The sequence below is a fragment of the Ostrea edulis genome, chromosome 6, assembly GCF_947568905.1.
Source record: "Ostrea edulis chromosome 6, xbOstEdul1.1, whole genome shotgun sequence".
Lineage (NCBI taxonomy): Eukaryota > Metazoa > Mollusca > Bivalvia > Ostreida > Ostreidae > Ostrea > Ostrea edulis.
In genome coordinates, this window is record NC_079169.1 from 34080773 (window position 1) to 34097967 (window position 17195).

Sequence of the window (17195 nt, forward strand, 5' to 3'; positions counted from 1 at the left end):
GCTAAGTGGGAAGACACCAGATAATTAGGTAAATTCAATGGTGCAGAAGCAAGCATTTCGTTTTCCAGATCAGATTCGAACAACACACTTCCTTAACGATACGGTACACCGTTTGTTTTCCTCTCACAAAAGTATTCCAACAATGAATGATTTGCCATCAGTTTTGTATTTCAATAAATCTCCCATCTCTCTTAGAAGTCCGACAATCATATCTGTATTTGTTTGACGTGCGTCTGTAAATCACATAAACTACACAAATCTGTAATGATACGTCTAAATTCTGAAGTACTGCCGGCAACATACGAAAAAAGGCGATTATTGTCCTATTCATCAATTCCACTAGTCAAATCACATCAGTGAGACATATCGTGGATCATGTCATTGCGATAAAATATTGGGGACTTCGCCTTTTGCTGAAAATCTTATTACGCTAATGAAATTTACCAACTGTAAGTTAAACCAGTACATCAGAGTTACAATCTTGTATGTTATTCATCCTTCTGCGTTTTAAATAAATATTGTAAAATCACGCTCCTCATCACTATAGGAAAAATACTATACATATCGAATCCGACGAAGAAAAAATTGACACATTGAGAGAGAGAGAGAGAGAGAGAGAGAGAGAGAGAGAGAGAGAGAGCGAGAGAGAGAATTAAAATACTTGCGCCTCAAAAATACATCATTCAATCAAAAATCAAAGTCCAGTTTGAATTTCAAATCATCAACATCATGTTGAATATCACTTTAATGTACATGTAGTAGACATATTTAGGATATTCTTTGTGGTAACATTTTCTATATATACCAGTTGAAAACAACGAAAATTAGTGGACAACAAAATTCGGAAAACAAACGTAAAATCAGTCCAAGTACACACCATGTGTTGGTATTATAAAACACTTTAGAAAATAATTTTCTGCATTCGTTTTGTTTTGGAAATTGACAAGAAACATGGTTTCTCCGCTCAGAAAATTGGTGATCTGATTGGTAAAACCCAGGAACTTCCGGGACATTGCCCCTTGGTCCTTACCAGGGCTTTGCACTTGACCCACTGGCGGTCCCAGACCTCTTGCCGTGCATTACGTACACTTCATCTTCGTTCTAGCTACGCGCCTGGATACAAAATGTAACAATACTGGCTATTATATATCAGATACAAAATGTAACAATACTGGATATATCAGATACAAAATGTTACAGTACTGGATATATCAGATACAAAATGTTACAGTACTGGATATATCAGATACAAAATGTTACAGTACTGGATATATATCAGATACAAAATGTTACAATACTGACTGTATCAGATACAAAATGTAACAACACTGACTAAGTCAGATATAAAATGTTACAATACTGACTGTATCAGATACAAAATGTGACAATACTGGCTGTGTCAGATACAAAATGTTACAATACTGACTGTATCAGATACAAAATGTGACAATACTGGCTGTGTCAGATACAAAATGTTACAATACTGACTGTATCAGATACAAAATGTAACAACACTGACTAAGTCAAATACAAAATGTTACAATACTGGTTATATCAGATACAAAATGTGACAATACTGGTTATATCAAATACAAAATGTTGCAATACTGGATACATGAGATACAAAATGTTACAATACTGGTTATATCAAATACAAAATGTTGCAATACTGGATACATCAGATACAAAATGTTACAATACTGACTGTGTCAGATACAAAATGTTGCAATACTGGTTATATCAGGTACAAAATGTTGCAATACTGGATATATCAGATACAAAATGTTATAATACTGACTGTATCAGATACAAAATGTTACAATACTGGTTATATCAAATACAAAATGTTGCAATACTGGATACATCAGATACAAAATGTTACAATACTGGTTATATCAAATACAAAATGTTGCAATACTGGATACATCAGATACAAAATGTTACAATACTGACTGTGTCAGATACAAAATGTTGCAATACTGGTTATATCAGGTACAAAATGTTGCAATACTGGATATATCAGATACAAAATGTTATAATACTGACTGTATCAGATACAAAATGTTACAGTACTGGATATATCAGATACATATATATTATTACTACAGTAACTTGATCCGAAGAGTCGGATCACGTCGAGTTGACAGGCGCGGATCATCAGATCACACGAGACGCGAAGCGTCGAGTTTGATCTGATGATCCGCGCCTGTCAACGAGACGTGATCCAACTCTTCGGATCAAGTTACTGTAGTAATGATAAATTTATTATATACCCCCTTCTGCATTTTAGATCCACATTTCTAAGATAATAAATGTAATTCAAACTATCAAAAACACAGACATACCATGAAATTATGTTTTGTATACGCTGTTTCGTTTGTGACGCGGTCAACATTTTCCACAAATAACGTTGCGTTGATGCATTGTGACGTCATTGTGACGGCATCAGTTTCAGAGGATACTGATACGGAATCAGAAAACCACAGTGTGGTGATCCGGAAAACCGGATCACACGCTGTGAAATCCACAGTATCAACGAACGATACATTGATGGGTATATAATAAAAAATGTAACAACACTGTCTATATCAGATACATAATGTTGCAATACTGGATATATCAGATACAAAAATTAAATGTCACAATACTGGTTATATCAGATACAAAATGTAACAATACTGCTTATATCAAATCCAAAATGTGACAATACTGGTTATATCAGATACAAAATGTGACAATACTGACTGTATCAGATACAAAATGTAACAATACTGGCTGTATTAGATACAAAATGTTACAATACTGGTTTCGAGCAGGAGTGCCCTGGGAGGACCTTTATGCCGATGACCTTGTCATCATTTCAAATTCCCTGGAAGAATGTGTCAGTAGACTGTTGACCTGGAAGGAGGCAATGGAGAGGAAGGATCCGGACTCAGAGTCAATGCTAAGAAAACCAATATAATGATCTGTGGCACAGGCTTGGATCTTCTGCAGAGCTCGGGCGAATTCCCATGTGCCGTGTGCCGTACCGGTGTAGGCAGCAACAGTATACACTGCAAGGGATGTAAGCACTGGGTGCATAAGAAGTGCAGCGGTCTTAAGCACTTGAAAGAGGATCCCAATTACCCTGCCCTAGATGCCTGGGAACTACTCGACCAATAGATGGGAGGCCACAGAAGGAAGTTCAAGTTGGAACAGACAAGCTAGAGGTAGTAGCTTCCTTCTGCTACCTATGTGACATGCTGTCTGCGGCTGGAGGATGTGTGCTCTCAACGATCACTTGTGTGAAGACGGCCTGGAATAATTTCAGGGAACTGCTGCCTGTCCTCTCTTCCCGTCATCTTTCCTATAAGACCCGTGGCAGGTTGTACAGCACATATGTGCGTAGGGCGATGCTGTATGTAAGTGAGACGTGGCTTTTGCCAAAACCGGATCTCCTTCGCCTACGACTAAATGACAGAGCCATGGTCAGACAGATTTGCAGGATAAAGCCAGAAGACATGGCTAGTGTCAGATCAAGCGAGCTACTGGCACGACTTGGGATCGATGACCTCGACGCTATATCCTGCGGAAGAAGAGGCTACGTTGGTTTGGGCACGTTGCTAGATCCAGTGGCGCAATCAATAATGTCTTTAATATGAAAAAAGAGGGAGGACGACAACCAGGGAGACCAAAGATGACCTGGAAAGCACAGCTAGAAAAAGACCAGCGGGATTGAGGTCTTCGTGATGTCAACCCATTGGACAGTGATGCCTGGAAGTCAACTGTTAGGTCTGCCATGCGTGCAGCAAGCCAGTTACCTGTAAGGGAGCCCACTGCTGTGGAAGATGCACCTAATCCTGAACGTTAATCAAAATGCCGATGATGATGATGTTGTATCAGATACAAAATGTTACAGTAGTAACAGTAATGGTTATATCAGATACAAACTGTTACAATACTGGATATATAGGATACAAAATGTCACAATACTGGCTATATCAGATACAAAATGTAACAATACTGGTTATATCAGATACAAAATGTGACAATACTGACTGTATCAGATACAAAATGTTACAATACTGACTGTATCAGATACAAAATGTTACAATACTGGTTATATCAGATACAAAACTTAACAATACTGGTTATATTAGATACAAAATGTGACAATACTGACTGTATCAGATACAAAATGTTACAACACTGACTGTATCAGATACAAATGTTAGAACACTGACTGACGCAGATCTAAAATGTTGCAATACTGGATATATCAGATACAAAATGTCACAATACTGACTGTGTCGGATACAAAATGTTACAACACTGACTAAGTCAAATATAAAATGTTGCAGTACTTGTTATATCAGATACAAAATGTTACAACACTGACTGCGTCAGATACAAAATGTAACAATACTGGATATATCAGATACAGAATGTAACAATACTGAATATATCAGATACAAAATGTCACAATACTGGCTGTGTCAGATACAAAATGTCACAATACTGGTTATATCAGACACAGAATTTTGCAATCTACTATGAATACAATCTCAAAATGACAAGTTATTCGAAAAGTCAGAAAAATATGATCCCAATTTACTGGAAAAAACCTCAAGTAATTTATCTTATAAAAAAAGATGACCCCAGTTACAAACCTCTTCATCAATAAGTTGTGCTTGTAAGATTATGAAAATAATTGTTTTCAAGCACGTTGTTAATCATTTCTATACTAATCTGTTAAATTCATCGATATAATACCGGTTTTTGCCCGGATGTTATATACTTTATAATTAATACATGTAGAAAATTATCACAACATTGTTCAAAGTATCGACGACGGTGAATTATGATGTGTAATTTTGGTTTATTTTTTAAGGATCTTTTCAAAACTTTTGACAGAGTATGACATGATGATCCCATTTCTAAATCACAGACATTTGGTTTACCCGCTGAGAGTTTACAATCATTATTGTTCATTAGATATGTGAGCGACATATTTCAAAACATAATGTATAAAGATTTAATATCACTTAGTCTTAATACGTATGCAGGTATACCTCACGGTTCTGTTTCAGGGCCTTCTCTATTTTTGACATACGTTAATGATTTACTGAGAATATGTTATCAATGAGTTTACTCTAATGAGTGTGCTCCAGCATGCTTCAGATAATCTATTGGAGATTAAATATAGGTTAAATAGCTACTGAATTCAATTCAATCATAACATAGGTAAGGCTTTTTTTTCTCATAAAATTAAAAACAAATCGATTTTTTCAAAATTACCATAATAAGGTAATAGACTTGAATGTGTATCCGTCCATCATCATTTACAATGTAAGTCTGTTATATTCACAACATTTACAATGTAAGTCTGTTATATTCAACCCATTTTCAATGTAGGTCTGTCATATTCACAACATTTACAATGTAAGTCTGTTATATTCACAACATTTACAATTTAAGTCTGTTATATTCACAACATTTACAATGTAAGTCTGTTATATTCACAACATTTACAATGTAAGTCTGTTATATTCACAACATTTACAATGTAAGTCTGTTATATTCACAACATTTACAATGTAAGTCTGTTATATTCACAACATTTACAATGTAAGTCTGTTATATTCACAACATTTACAATGTAAGTCTGTTATATTCACAACATTTACAATGTAAGTCTGTTATATTCACAACATTTACAATGTAGGTCTGTTATATTCACAACATTTACAATGTAGGTCTGTCATATTCACAACATTTACAATGTAGGTCTGTCATATTCACAACATTTACACTGTAGGTCTGTTATATTCACAACATTTACAACATATCGACTAGTCTGAGTATATTGATGATTTTGTACGATGTGAACGTAAATAAACGCCTTGAACTTCATGAAACACTTAGATTTTCAATGCAAAGAAAAATCTATACAAATCATACACAGCAGTTATTAGACCTGTGCTTGAGTATGCAGAAGTTGCTTGTGATATCTGCTCTTTATATGGTGTAAAAAATTCCAAAAACGTACGATCGCCCTTAAATTCGTTACAGGTTTTCCAATTTTGGCAAGAAATCGCTCTATTCCAAAACGGGATGGGGTCCTTTTAAAAAGCGGAACAATTTAACAAAAATAACTACTCATTTAGGCGAGTTACCTAATTATTTACGAAAAAGAGGCCCATAGGCCTTATCGGTCATCTGAGTATTAGTAAAAAGTATCCCAAGCCCCAGAGGCTATAAAAGCTATTGTAAGTTTCCTGTTTTACACATCTAAGCTCAATTATAATATTCAGCAGCAGTATAAAACAAGACATACATTGTCCCATAAGTGACCATACTGATGAAAGACTTTACATAGAGAGAGAGAGAGAGAGAGAGAGAGAGAGAGAGAGAGAGAGAGAGAGAGAGAATGTATCCCATTTCCATTCTCAGTGACGTGTAGCATGTGACAGCGTGGCGAGAATTCCATCGTCATCGAAGGCAAGTTTTATGACTTGCCTAGATGGTCAAGCGGTCTAGCGCGCTGGTTACATGCTGCTAGGAGATTTAGTTCCGCAGGTCATGAGTTCATCCCCGGGTAGGGACGGAAGTGGGTTGGATAAAGTGAAATTTTCAGTGCTTTATATTAAATATTTCTTCACTTAGGTTCATTTAAGAGTTCATTGCTATTTCTGTGCTTTGTGTGTGTGTGTGTTTGAAAAACTCGTTATACTGCACACAGTCGATCTTTTAATCGCAAATACAGCTATTTTCACTATAGGTCAGAAACAGTGAAAAATGAATTGCTGTGGATACAAGGTCATGTGAATGATGTTGAAACGAAACTCGTTATAAAAGACTCAATAATTTACACAATGCGTTGTAGAAAAACTTGTGATACTCCAAACACAATTCTGTATTTTATTTTATTTTAATTCATCGAGTGTCCACGTTATGTAGCAATATAATGAATAGTTGGATTATCAATAATCTCTACTGTGCCATTCGGCCTACAGGCTCTTCTCACCATTGCCAGTCCCAAAGTCTCAGTCGGCATGGCCGAGTATTTCAAACAGCAGCAAATGCATGGCGAGAAGCAGCAAGCAGCAATCTTCTCACCGATCCGTGTCTCTTCGCGTTCACACAACAGGAACCTGAATCGGAAATCTAGTCATAATCACTACAAAGGCGGATCAAAGATTTTTCTTTCGATTCCATACGTCACTACAGAGGCGGACTCGGGGTTTGCTTAAATTTGAAGAGTGTGGTGTATGCGTTGCCATCACCATTGAAAACTGAAGCTCACAAACCGAAGTCAGAATCACAAAGAAATTCAAACCAGAATGTAACATGTAAATACATGTATCTTTGCCAAATTGTAATGATAGTGATTTTCTCATGGATGCGCTGCAGCTTTACACAAAACACATAAGAATCTTGATAAAAATAGTATGTCTATTTCAACAGCTGGGAATGCTCACAAAAATGAAAGTAGATATGTAAATTAAAAAAAAAATTCATTTTTGATAATTCATGAGGATATTAACTGCAAAGCTTCACGCCGGTAAACGCGCATCATGAAGTATGCCGGCGTGATGCGTCGCAGTTCATACGCCTAGGTATTGTCAATAATATAGGGTTATTGAACTTATATTGGTGAATATTGGCACGAGTTGGCTGTTAAAATGCACGAGCTTGCGAGTGCATTTTGACAGCCAACGAGTGCCAATATTCACCTAAATACGTTCAATAACCCTTTTATTATATAGCTAAAGTATTTAGTTGTTAAATTATATCCCTTTTCACTCAAACTACTCCAAAATAGACGAGAATTCATCTATATTGGCATCTAAGGTGAAGGTGTGCAATAACAGCATTTATTATATAGCTAATAAATAGTCTAATATAAAATCTGCGTAAAATCTAGAGAATGTTAGCGTTCAATATCCTGAGAATTTATTGAACGCTAACTTTGCATTGCGTAATTGTATGCGCCCGAAACATTCCGAGTATGAGCGTTCAATATTGACGTTACCGTAACGACGTAAACAAGCCAAAATGGCAGACGACGGTCCTCGGAATCTGACAGAGCCGGTATTTGATATTTACTTAAGCAAAATGTTTTACTGTACATAAATTATGATGTCCCCATTTACAAAATCAGTTTGCTTCATGCATTAATGACGGGTTAAATATTGAACAGTTAAGAAATGCATGCTGTTATTGCACACTGCCAATATTGATGAATTCTCGTCTATTTTGGAGTAGTTTGAGTGAAAAGGGATATAATTTAACAACTAAATACTTTAGCTATATAATAAAAGGGTTATTAAACTTATATAGGTGAATATTGGCACTCGTTGGCTGTCAAAATGCACTCGCAAGCTCGTGAATTTTTACAGCCAACTCGTGCCAATAATCACCAATATAAGTTCAATAACCCTATAGCATTTCTGAACTGTTCAATATTTAACCCGTCATTAATGCATGAAGCAAACTGATTTTGTAAATGGAGACATCATAATTCATGTACAGTAAAACATTTTGCTTAAGTAAATATCAAATACCGGCTCTGTCAGATTCGGAGGACCGTCGTCAGCCATTTTAACTTGTTTACGTCGTTACGGTAACGTCAATATTGAACGCTCATACACGGAATGTTTCGGGCGCATACAATTTACGCAATGCAAAGTTAGTGTTCAATAAATTCTCAGGATATTGAACGCTAACATTCTCTAGATTTTACGCAGATTTTATAATAGACTATTTATTAGCTATATAATAATGAAATTTATTTCTCACGTGAACATGTCTACACGTCTGTAAGAAATAAAGTGAAGCAATAGAATGGTGACTGAAGCTTTTACTCACCCGGGGCGAAATATCGCTAAATGTTCAAACTGTAAATTCTGAAGTTCCTCCTCGACAAGTCCCTTCAAAAAGATTCAATAGCAGTAAGCTATGTCTTTATTGATCAATGTTATTTCCAAATATTAATAGATTTTTACCTTCGATATCTTTACCATTTGAAATGATAGACATTTCTCTATGAATGTGAACAATGTGCGCACGGATCTTGATTAAAAAGAGTACGAGTATTTTAACGGCTGGATATATTCCGACACAGAAATAAAAGCATCAACAGTAAAATTGAATATATTTCTTTTTTGAAATTATACATGAGGGTATGAACTGCGTCTCTTCCCGCCAGCTTACTTTTCATGAAGCGTGTGAACTTATTTCTTATTAAAGCACTACAAACTGTACGTAACTGACGGTAAATAAATTGAAAAATAAAAGAACGAATAGAATAACATAAAATAACGTATTTTTGACTGAATATATATATAATTTCATTGATTCAGAGTGGTTCTGAAGCAATGAACCCGTCAAATCAGCAGAAAATATCGATTCATGAATTATTCTCATCATGACTGTAATTCCTGTTCGTAATCTCCGATGTGCATTGACCTCGGAGGTCACAAGTTCGGAATAATCCGGAAGAGAGGCACTGCGCAAGTGACAGATCAATCGGAACTCCTCGAAGTGCGCGAGACATTCGAGGAGTTCCGATTGAGTGACAGATATCCAATATGCAAATTTTATGGGGAAAAAAGAATCATTTGAGTGGTATGTACAGTTTCGTAATTATCATTTTCTTGCACTTAAGCATCTTCGCAAGTTAAGGGTTATTGTTTCGTTACCTCGCACTAACCCTTGACACCAATCACCATTCAGAACATGGATTTGGGACAGAGGATGACACAATAAGCTAAAATTAAATCATCCAATGAGATTCCTTGTTTAAGATGCAAGTTTGCTAAGAGTAAAAACAGAAAGTAAAGAATGATTTTCGTAGGGTACTTTTTTCAACATCATGAACATTGCGTGTAGATTTTATATGTAACGTGATTAATAATTCACATTTTAGTCCCTTAAATGTTGTACTATTTATAATCTATTCCAATATTTTAGATAACTTGTTCAATTTGTTGAAACACAATCGACAAACATACTTGGGCAATCCGTCGTTTTTATGCGGCTCGTATTCTAAAACTTCGATTCATTGTTTCTTTAAAAAAATAAATTTTCGAAAATCAATCGACGGTCACAAATATTCTACACCATTTTGCCGATGCCGCTCCATGTGTGTTTAGTTTCGTTTTCGACCGATTATAAAAGCCGTTGTCTGATTGGGTCCACGCTACAGGCTGCAAACCAATCATATGCTCCGTCTCGAGACCATGTTTTGAATGGTGACTGATGTCATGGGTTAGTGCGAGGTAACGAATCAATAACACTTGAAATGTGAAGATGACACTTAAGATACGTTTACAGCCATTCAAGACACGATGTAATATTTTAAAACAAACGTACGAAATGTGTAGTTTCCATCTTTGTTACCGTCTTCTTGGGAGGACGTATATAGTTTAAGTATTTTACAGTCTTCGGAAAAAACACTTCCTCTCCTTTTTGATTAGTAGAAATTGTATGATGTGAAAATTTTAATTTATTTCATTGGTTGAAATTCTGTTCAACACAAGGGAGATAATTATGTGATGATCTAATTTACGTAGGACTTAACAATTTTGCAGGATTTTTAGGTAGCAGGGGACAGTTTCGCACTATAGGCCCGGTCAACTTTTTCAAAAATTGGAAATACCCCATATTTGAAGTGATATTACATGTGTAAAAATGTATACAACAATTGTAGGATGCATGTCAAATGTAGCTGAGTGCTTGATAAAAATGTTGATATACAACATGTAGGTGTCACCATGATCCCTAGCATATAGATGGGTGCAAATACGAAACTAAGACACGTGGTCAGTTGCTGAAGAAATTCCGGTGAAAACATGCAGGGTCTAGCAAAACGTCTGTAGCTGTGAGGGAAGGTGGATGGCCCCATATGAGAGGTAGATTTTTGAGAAGGGCAGATAGGGTTCTTGATTGTGCACAGTATCTAAATCCCCATGTTTGGTACTGCGATGGTGTGGGGGTGGTGCGGATTAGCCCAAATGAGGGAAAATCAAAGCAAAAAAGGGGAACCTGCTCAGAGCATGTTTTGTGCACCAGCACCAGTATTTATAGATTACATGTAATTTAGGGTTATAATTTATTAACTACACTAATATGAAATACAAGTATTGACATAAAAGGGAAATATGATTTTTCATTAGTCTATCATAATCTGACTTTGGTGTATACCCCCTATCCACATGTTTCAAAACCAAAGAAACTGTCCCCTGCCACCTTAATCTTAAAAAGAGAGAGAAAACGAAAAGAAGAAAAATTGCAATATAATGAAACTGACAATTTAATCTTATTCATAACAACTATCAAAAACATTTCTATAATTCAACAAATAACAGATATGGTCTTTTTTGCACGCAAACCTCAAAATTCTTCTTGGACAATTTTCAGCTATTTAGTAGTGTTTGTTTCTTGCTGTGTGAAAAATTAAACAAGCTGAACATCTGCTTTTCACTGTTTTCTTGAGGTTAGAGAAGAAACAATGCTTTCTATTTTTAGTACAAATATCATGTCTACTTCAAGGTCATACTAGAACAATTATTGTACAGTAGTTTCTAGTAGGTGTTTATTTAAAACTTGATTTTATATAGGATTTACCATTTTGGAAAAGTTTGATTATGAGGTCATTTGATAAAAATATAAATACTTCGAGCATATCATACATTTATATCAGTTTACTGTAAGAGGTTGTTCCTAAAGACGGCGAGCTTTGTTAAAAAGCTATGACCTTGGTCTCAACAACCCGATTATGTTTAGCCTGGTTCCCAATATTGGGTACGAGAGTATGGCGGTTTAAATACAAAACTCTCATAGTAGGTAAAAATGTATGCTCTCAAGCAACATTCACTTGTTTATTTTGCTGACTTTTATATGATTATATTAGTTATATCGGTAAGTGTTCATTGGCGCATACTTGGGTAGGTGATAAAATACCGACGGTTACAGCTTGTATTGTTTTAAATATCAATAAGGAAGGGTAATATTCTTTAACTTTTGAACGCCATAGAAATTTACAGGTCCCCCATTTTGATAGGAATTTTATATTTGTATTTACTACAACCAAATTAAGCCACAAAAATATAAACCAGCCCATGTACATTTGTGTCTATGTTTTTTGGAGGACACTTGATACAAACTTTTAAAAAACCATAGACACAAATGTTAAAGAATATTACCCTTTCTTATATGAATTTATACATGTAACTCCAACTCCCCCCCCCCCCCCCCCCCCACACACACACATTCATGTGAATAAATTACATTCCAGTTAAATAAATGGTATTCATTTTACTTATAGAAAACATTAATTTAGTTTTACATTTTCATCCTTTTTGAAAAAGGTTTGTTTGTAACAAGCGTCATTATTATTTTAGTAATGCTTAGTGTAACTAAATAGCCAGCTTGCAACGATATCAGATGTATGTCTTACATAACTGATAGTCTTTTGAAGAAGGAAGATGAGTAGAGACAATTAGATAAAGACATACATTTACAATGCTCGTTTACCCCCCCCCCCCCCCCTCCTCCTTGAGTACCTTTGTCTTTGTGTATAAAAACCAGCTGTCTTTATCGCTTCCTTGAGAAGAGACGTGGAGGAAACGTTTGCATCCTTTGGCCTTAGCAAACTCAGCAGTCTTTATGACATAATCGTGGTCAACTCTCAAAAAACCTTCCTAAAATTAAATTCTAATTTAAAAATCTACTCAAATTTAGTTATAATTAAAATCTTTCCTAAAATTAAATCCTAATGAAAAATCTCCCTAAAATGAAATCCTCATACAAAAATCTTCCTAAAATTAAATTCTAATAAAACACCTTCCTAAAATTAAATCCACATCAAAAGTCGTTCTAAAATTTAATTCTAATCAAAACCCTTTGTTGTTGACCGTATCCCACATTATGTTATCATATTACCTTTCCACCTTTGGATCGAGTGGTTCCAAGACAATTGAAACCAACATCACATCCTGTGAATACGTCTTCATGATTTTCTAGATGTTCAAAGTCAACAATTATTTCTTCCTGAAATATTTGTAAAACTAGATACACATGTACCAGTGTATATACATGAATATTGTTTGTAGCCTTGTGTGTTCCTGCATGATTAGTGTTCACTATAACTTCTTCTTTTAATCACGTGTCCTGGATCTTTGATTCAGTGTCGTATGATTTAATTTTGTGCACTTACATATAATGTATCATAAATTATATAATCTTTTTGTTTTTCCTCTTTCTTTCTATTATGTCAAGAACAGTAAAGCTACAGTCTTTGCACAAGATTTCTGGTTTATCAACTTACGAATTCGTTTCCGAGCTTTTCCGTGACGTTTGTTTTTCGTCTTCCGAGCAGCACGACACGTTTGAAGAGTGACGTTGTCGACAGTGCTTTAACTAATTCTTTTCCTGTCGCCCCAGTGTAGCCGACCACAAAAGCCACGTGGCCTTCCTGTCGAAACTGCGCCGCCTGGTCGTTGTCTTCTGTAGTCATCCTGTAACGAAGATCAACAACATAGAAATACTGCGCACTACACGAGTGAAAAAACAAAATACGACATTTTCTGATGCACATTTTGTCTTCGTTGCAGGGAAATTTGTGGGGTTAAAAAAATTCATTGTAAAGTCGTTGTTTACGTATGTCGATTTTGCCTTCTGTTTTGCATTCGAAAGTTTGCTGCAACCATTAACGTTAGATATATTGACTGATCACCCCCCCCCCCCCCCGTAAGTTTTCAAACAGTAGTATTGAATGGTAAGAATGTAAGCTTCAACTGATAACGGACCTAGATCCCATATGTAGTGAAGGACGAACTCCCTCTCTATCTCGATTTAGGATTTTGAAGTTTGGGAAAGAGAGCATCTTTTTGGGGTTTTCTTGCATGTCAAGAATTTTAGACAATTAAGAATTAAGTCAACTTCTTCCCCCTCCCTTTGAAAAACGATGCTAAGTGCTGGACTTTTGACATAGGAAATTCGGACTAATCTGTTACTGACATCCATAGGATCTCATTATTTCTGTAAACAAAATATATGTTAATGGAATGCCTTTTACCACATATCATGTGACATGCCACAGTCGCTAACCAGAGTCCTGATCGGCAAACCTACAGAGAATCCCGGTTCATTATGAATTCTAAGATCCGCCTCCCTTCGACAATCATTTTTTGACGGTTTCATACAGGAACCGTGTCTGATCCCTAACACCCCCCCCCCTTCCTCCGGGTCTAGATTTCTTATATTCAGATCCCATGATCTCTCTAACACGGTCAATATTAGCAAATAAGTCACTCACTTTAAAGGATCCTCCTTTAAATGTTGACCCGCTGCATTGTTAGTCCTGGTTGATAACGACTTGCGTTTTTGCACTGTACACAATCAGCTGGAGATAACGTCAGACGATATCATTTTTAAGTTGTCTGGGAACTTCCACTCTTACATTGTTTTCGAGGTATGAGAAGTTTTTATTTTGAAACTACCCAGTGTGATTTTTTCAAAATGTCAGGTGTGTAAATCTGAAAAAGATGGTATTTTGTGATACAAGGGACTGTCCTGCAAACGATAGTAAGAATGAAATACGTGTAGATGTCGGTTTTACACAACTGAACAAACCTCTGATAAAGAGTTTATACATACCTAGGAAGTGCTTGTATTACATATATATAGGTTATTTCTGTGGTCTTGTTTGATTGAAGAAACTCTTACCTTGATAATAACCTATGATTTAATTAAATACGTGTAACTGACCATGAAAACAATCAACATTAGACATTCTTCATCAGGGAGGATTTCATGACTACTTATATTTGATGAACATCAATGTTCGGGGTTTTATCCAGTAAGAAACCTATTGACCAACGAGGTGAATTAAAACAATTAAGATTTTATTATTGTTATTATCATTTAAAGGGATCACCTGTATTTTTGACATTATGAAATTAAGAAAATCGATTTTATGATATCGGTCGGCAGGAGACCTATGCTTACTTCTCCTAGGCACCTGATCCCACCTCTGGTGCGTACAAGGGTCTGTGTTCGCCCGGCCCTTCATCTATACTTTTATTAGTAAAACTTTGATATCATAAATGCACTTTTGATATTATTTTGGATATTCCGATATCAGGAAATAATTTTTGACATCAAAATATCTATCATATAATTATCAATATACTTGTAATCAGAATTGAAGTTTTGATATCTGATAACGAAAAGAATTTCTGCTATCTCAGAAAATACCAGAGTAGATTGAAACACCATTTCATATAAGCTCCGTGTAAGTACCGAAGACATCACTACCGTGATTTAATCCCCCCCACCCCACCCCCCGGAAATGTCTGTAACTTTGAATAACATTGTGAGAAAGTAAATTTCCCCAACCGTTGTTTGAAGTTTGCATTGGTAGATCGATATGAAAAAAATAAAGCAGTAGATAATCTAATACTTGGAAAATGTATCATGTGTGTAAAAAGTCCAAATTATTTGATATACCCTTACCAAAATAGTCCTCTGGCACACAGTTGCTGCAAATTTGCAGCGCATTTGCGGCAAGTTTGCCGCAATTAGTTGCAGCACATTTGCTGCAAGTATATTTTTTCGTATGCAATTCTTTTTCTCTGGCACAGTTTGTGGCAAAGTTGTGGCACACTAGTACTCTTGCTGCATAGTTCTGGTACATAGTTTGCCGCAACTCTGCGGCACACTTCTGGCACTGTCTGCTCGAAATTAAGGGATCCTATATAAACTGTAGTTACAAAAGCACAATAGCGATTCAATTAATATATTTTCAAGAACAATGACATAGCAAGTAATCTTTAACATATTCAAAAATACAAATACAAAAAATTGATTCAAGAACAGAAATGACCGAGTTGCTATAAAATATGTAATCTATCATTGGAACAGCAGTAGAAAACATACCAAAGAAAAAGTTGTGGTGCACTTCTGGCACACAGTTTTGATTCTGAATACCAAAGAAAAGGTTGTGGTGAACTTCTGGCACACTATTTCATTTAGGAAAAGTTGTGGTGCACTTTTGGCATACTGTATGCCGCTAGCGGCATTAGCTGCACACTTTTGACAAACAGTTCTGGCACATTGATTTGTTTGCCGCAAACTTGCGGCACATATGCAGCAAACTTTATATTTTGGTAAGGGAATGGAAACTATGATGCTTATTCTGAACTTATCTGAATTGAAAGGTCACGTTAACTCATCTGTTGTCTGCCTTTTCAGATTTCCGTCCTCTGAAGAACTACAAACGGACCAGTTCAGTCGAACTAAAAATGATTTGTGGAAGAGTATTTCGTTCAAAAATGTCTTTTTCTCAAGATTGTCAATATCACACCGAATCAGGGAACGTTTATATTTCACCGCGCCATTACCAAATAGTGAATGCAAAAAATCTGGAATTCTTGGTTCCAATCGTTGGATATAAATGTTTTTCATACATACATAACTGTATGGAGCACATCTAAAGGATTAGATATATATTGGTACCAATTAGATGTTTCAGCACCTGAGCTCTGGTTAGAGGACATCGATTCCGTCATGAGAGGAATTAAACTGAAAGAAATCATTGTTATACAACTGTATGAAAGGTGAAGAAACAGTGATCAATCTCATAACTCCTACTAGCAATACAAAATAGATAGTTGGGCAAACACGGACCCCTGGACACACCAGAGGTGGGATCAGGTGCCTAGGAGCAGTAAACATTGTTAAATATGTAGGTATACTAGTTTTGAGAACCGTGTGTTCTATACCAGAAACAGAATACCTGTATCACCTGATGATATTCATACAGAGAAATAGAATCCCTGTATCATCTGATGGTATTCATACAGAGAAACAGAATCCCTGTATCATCTGATGGTATTCATACACAGACAGAATCCCTGTATCACCTGATGGTATTCATACACAGACAGAATCCCTGTATCAACTGATGGTATTCACACAGAGAAATAGAATGCCTGTATCACCTGATGGTATTCACACAGAGAAACAGAATCCCTGTATCACCTGATGGTATTCATACAGAGAAACAGAATCTCTGTATCACCTGATGGTATTCATACAGAGACAGAATCCCTGTATCACCTGATGGTATTCATACAGAGAAACAGAATCCCTGTATCACCTGATGGTATTCATACAGAGACAGAATCCCTGTATCACCTGATGATATT

At 35.9% G+C, this 17195-nt stretch overlaps 2 protein-coding genes across 2 annotated transcripts; one reads left to right on the forward strand and one right to left on the reverse strand.

Moving 5' to 3' along the window:
* Positions 1–2791: 2791 nt before the first annotated feature.
* Positions 2792–3641, forward strand: LOC130047253 (uncharacterized). The gene is made up of 2 exons (XM_056141876.1): positions 2792–2937; positions 3137–3641. Exons 1-2 carry the CDS (start codon positions 2792–2794, stop codon positions 3639–3641), a joined length of 651 nt encoding a protein of 216 aa, XP_055997851.1.
* A 3245-nt stretch (positions 3642–6886) lies between these two features.
* LOC125648039 (oxidoreductase HTATIP2-like) lies at positions 6887–14522 on the reverse strand. Its single transcript, XM_048874932.2, has 6 exons — positions 14303–14522; positions 13313–13502; positions 12928–13035; positions 12549–12686; positions 8851–8912; positions 6887–7133 (listed from the first exon to the last, which is right to left on the reverse strand). Exons 2-6 carry the CDS (start codon positions 13499–13501, stop codon positions 6932–6934), a joined length of 699 nt encoding a protein of 232 aa, XP_048730889.2. The 5' UTR covers position 13502; positions 14303–14522; the 3' UTR covers positions 6887–6931.
* Between the last annotated feature and the right edge of the window lie 2673 nt (positions 14523–17195).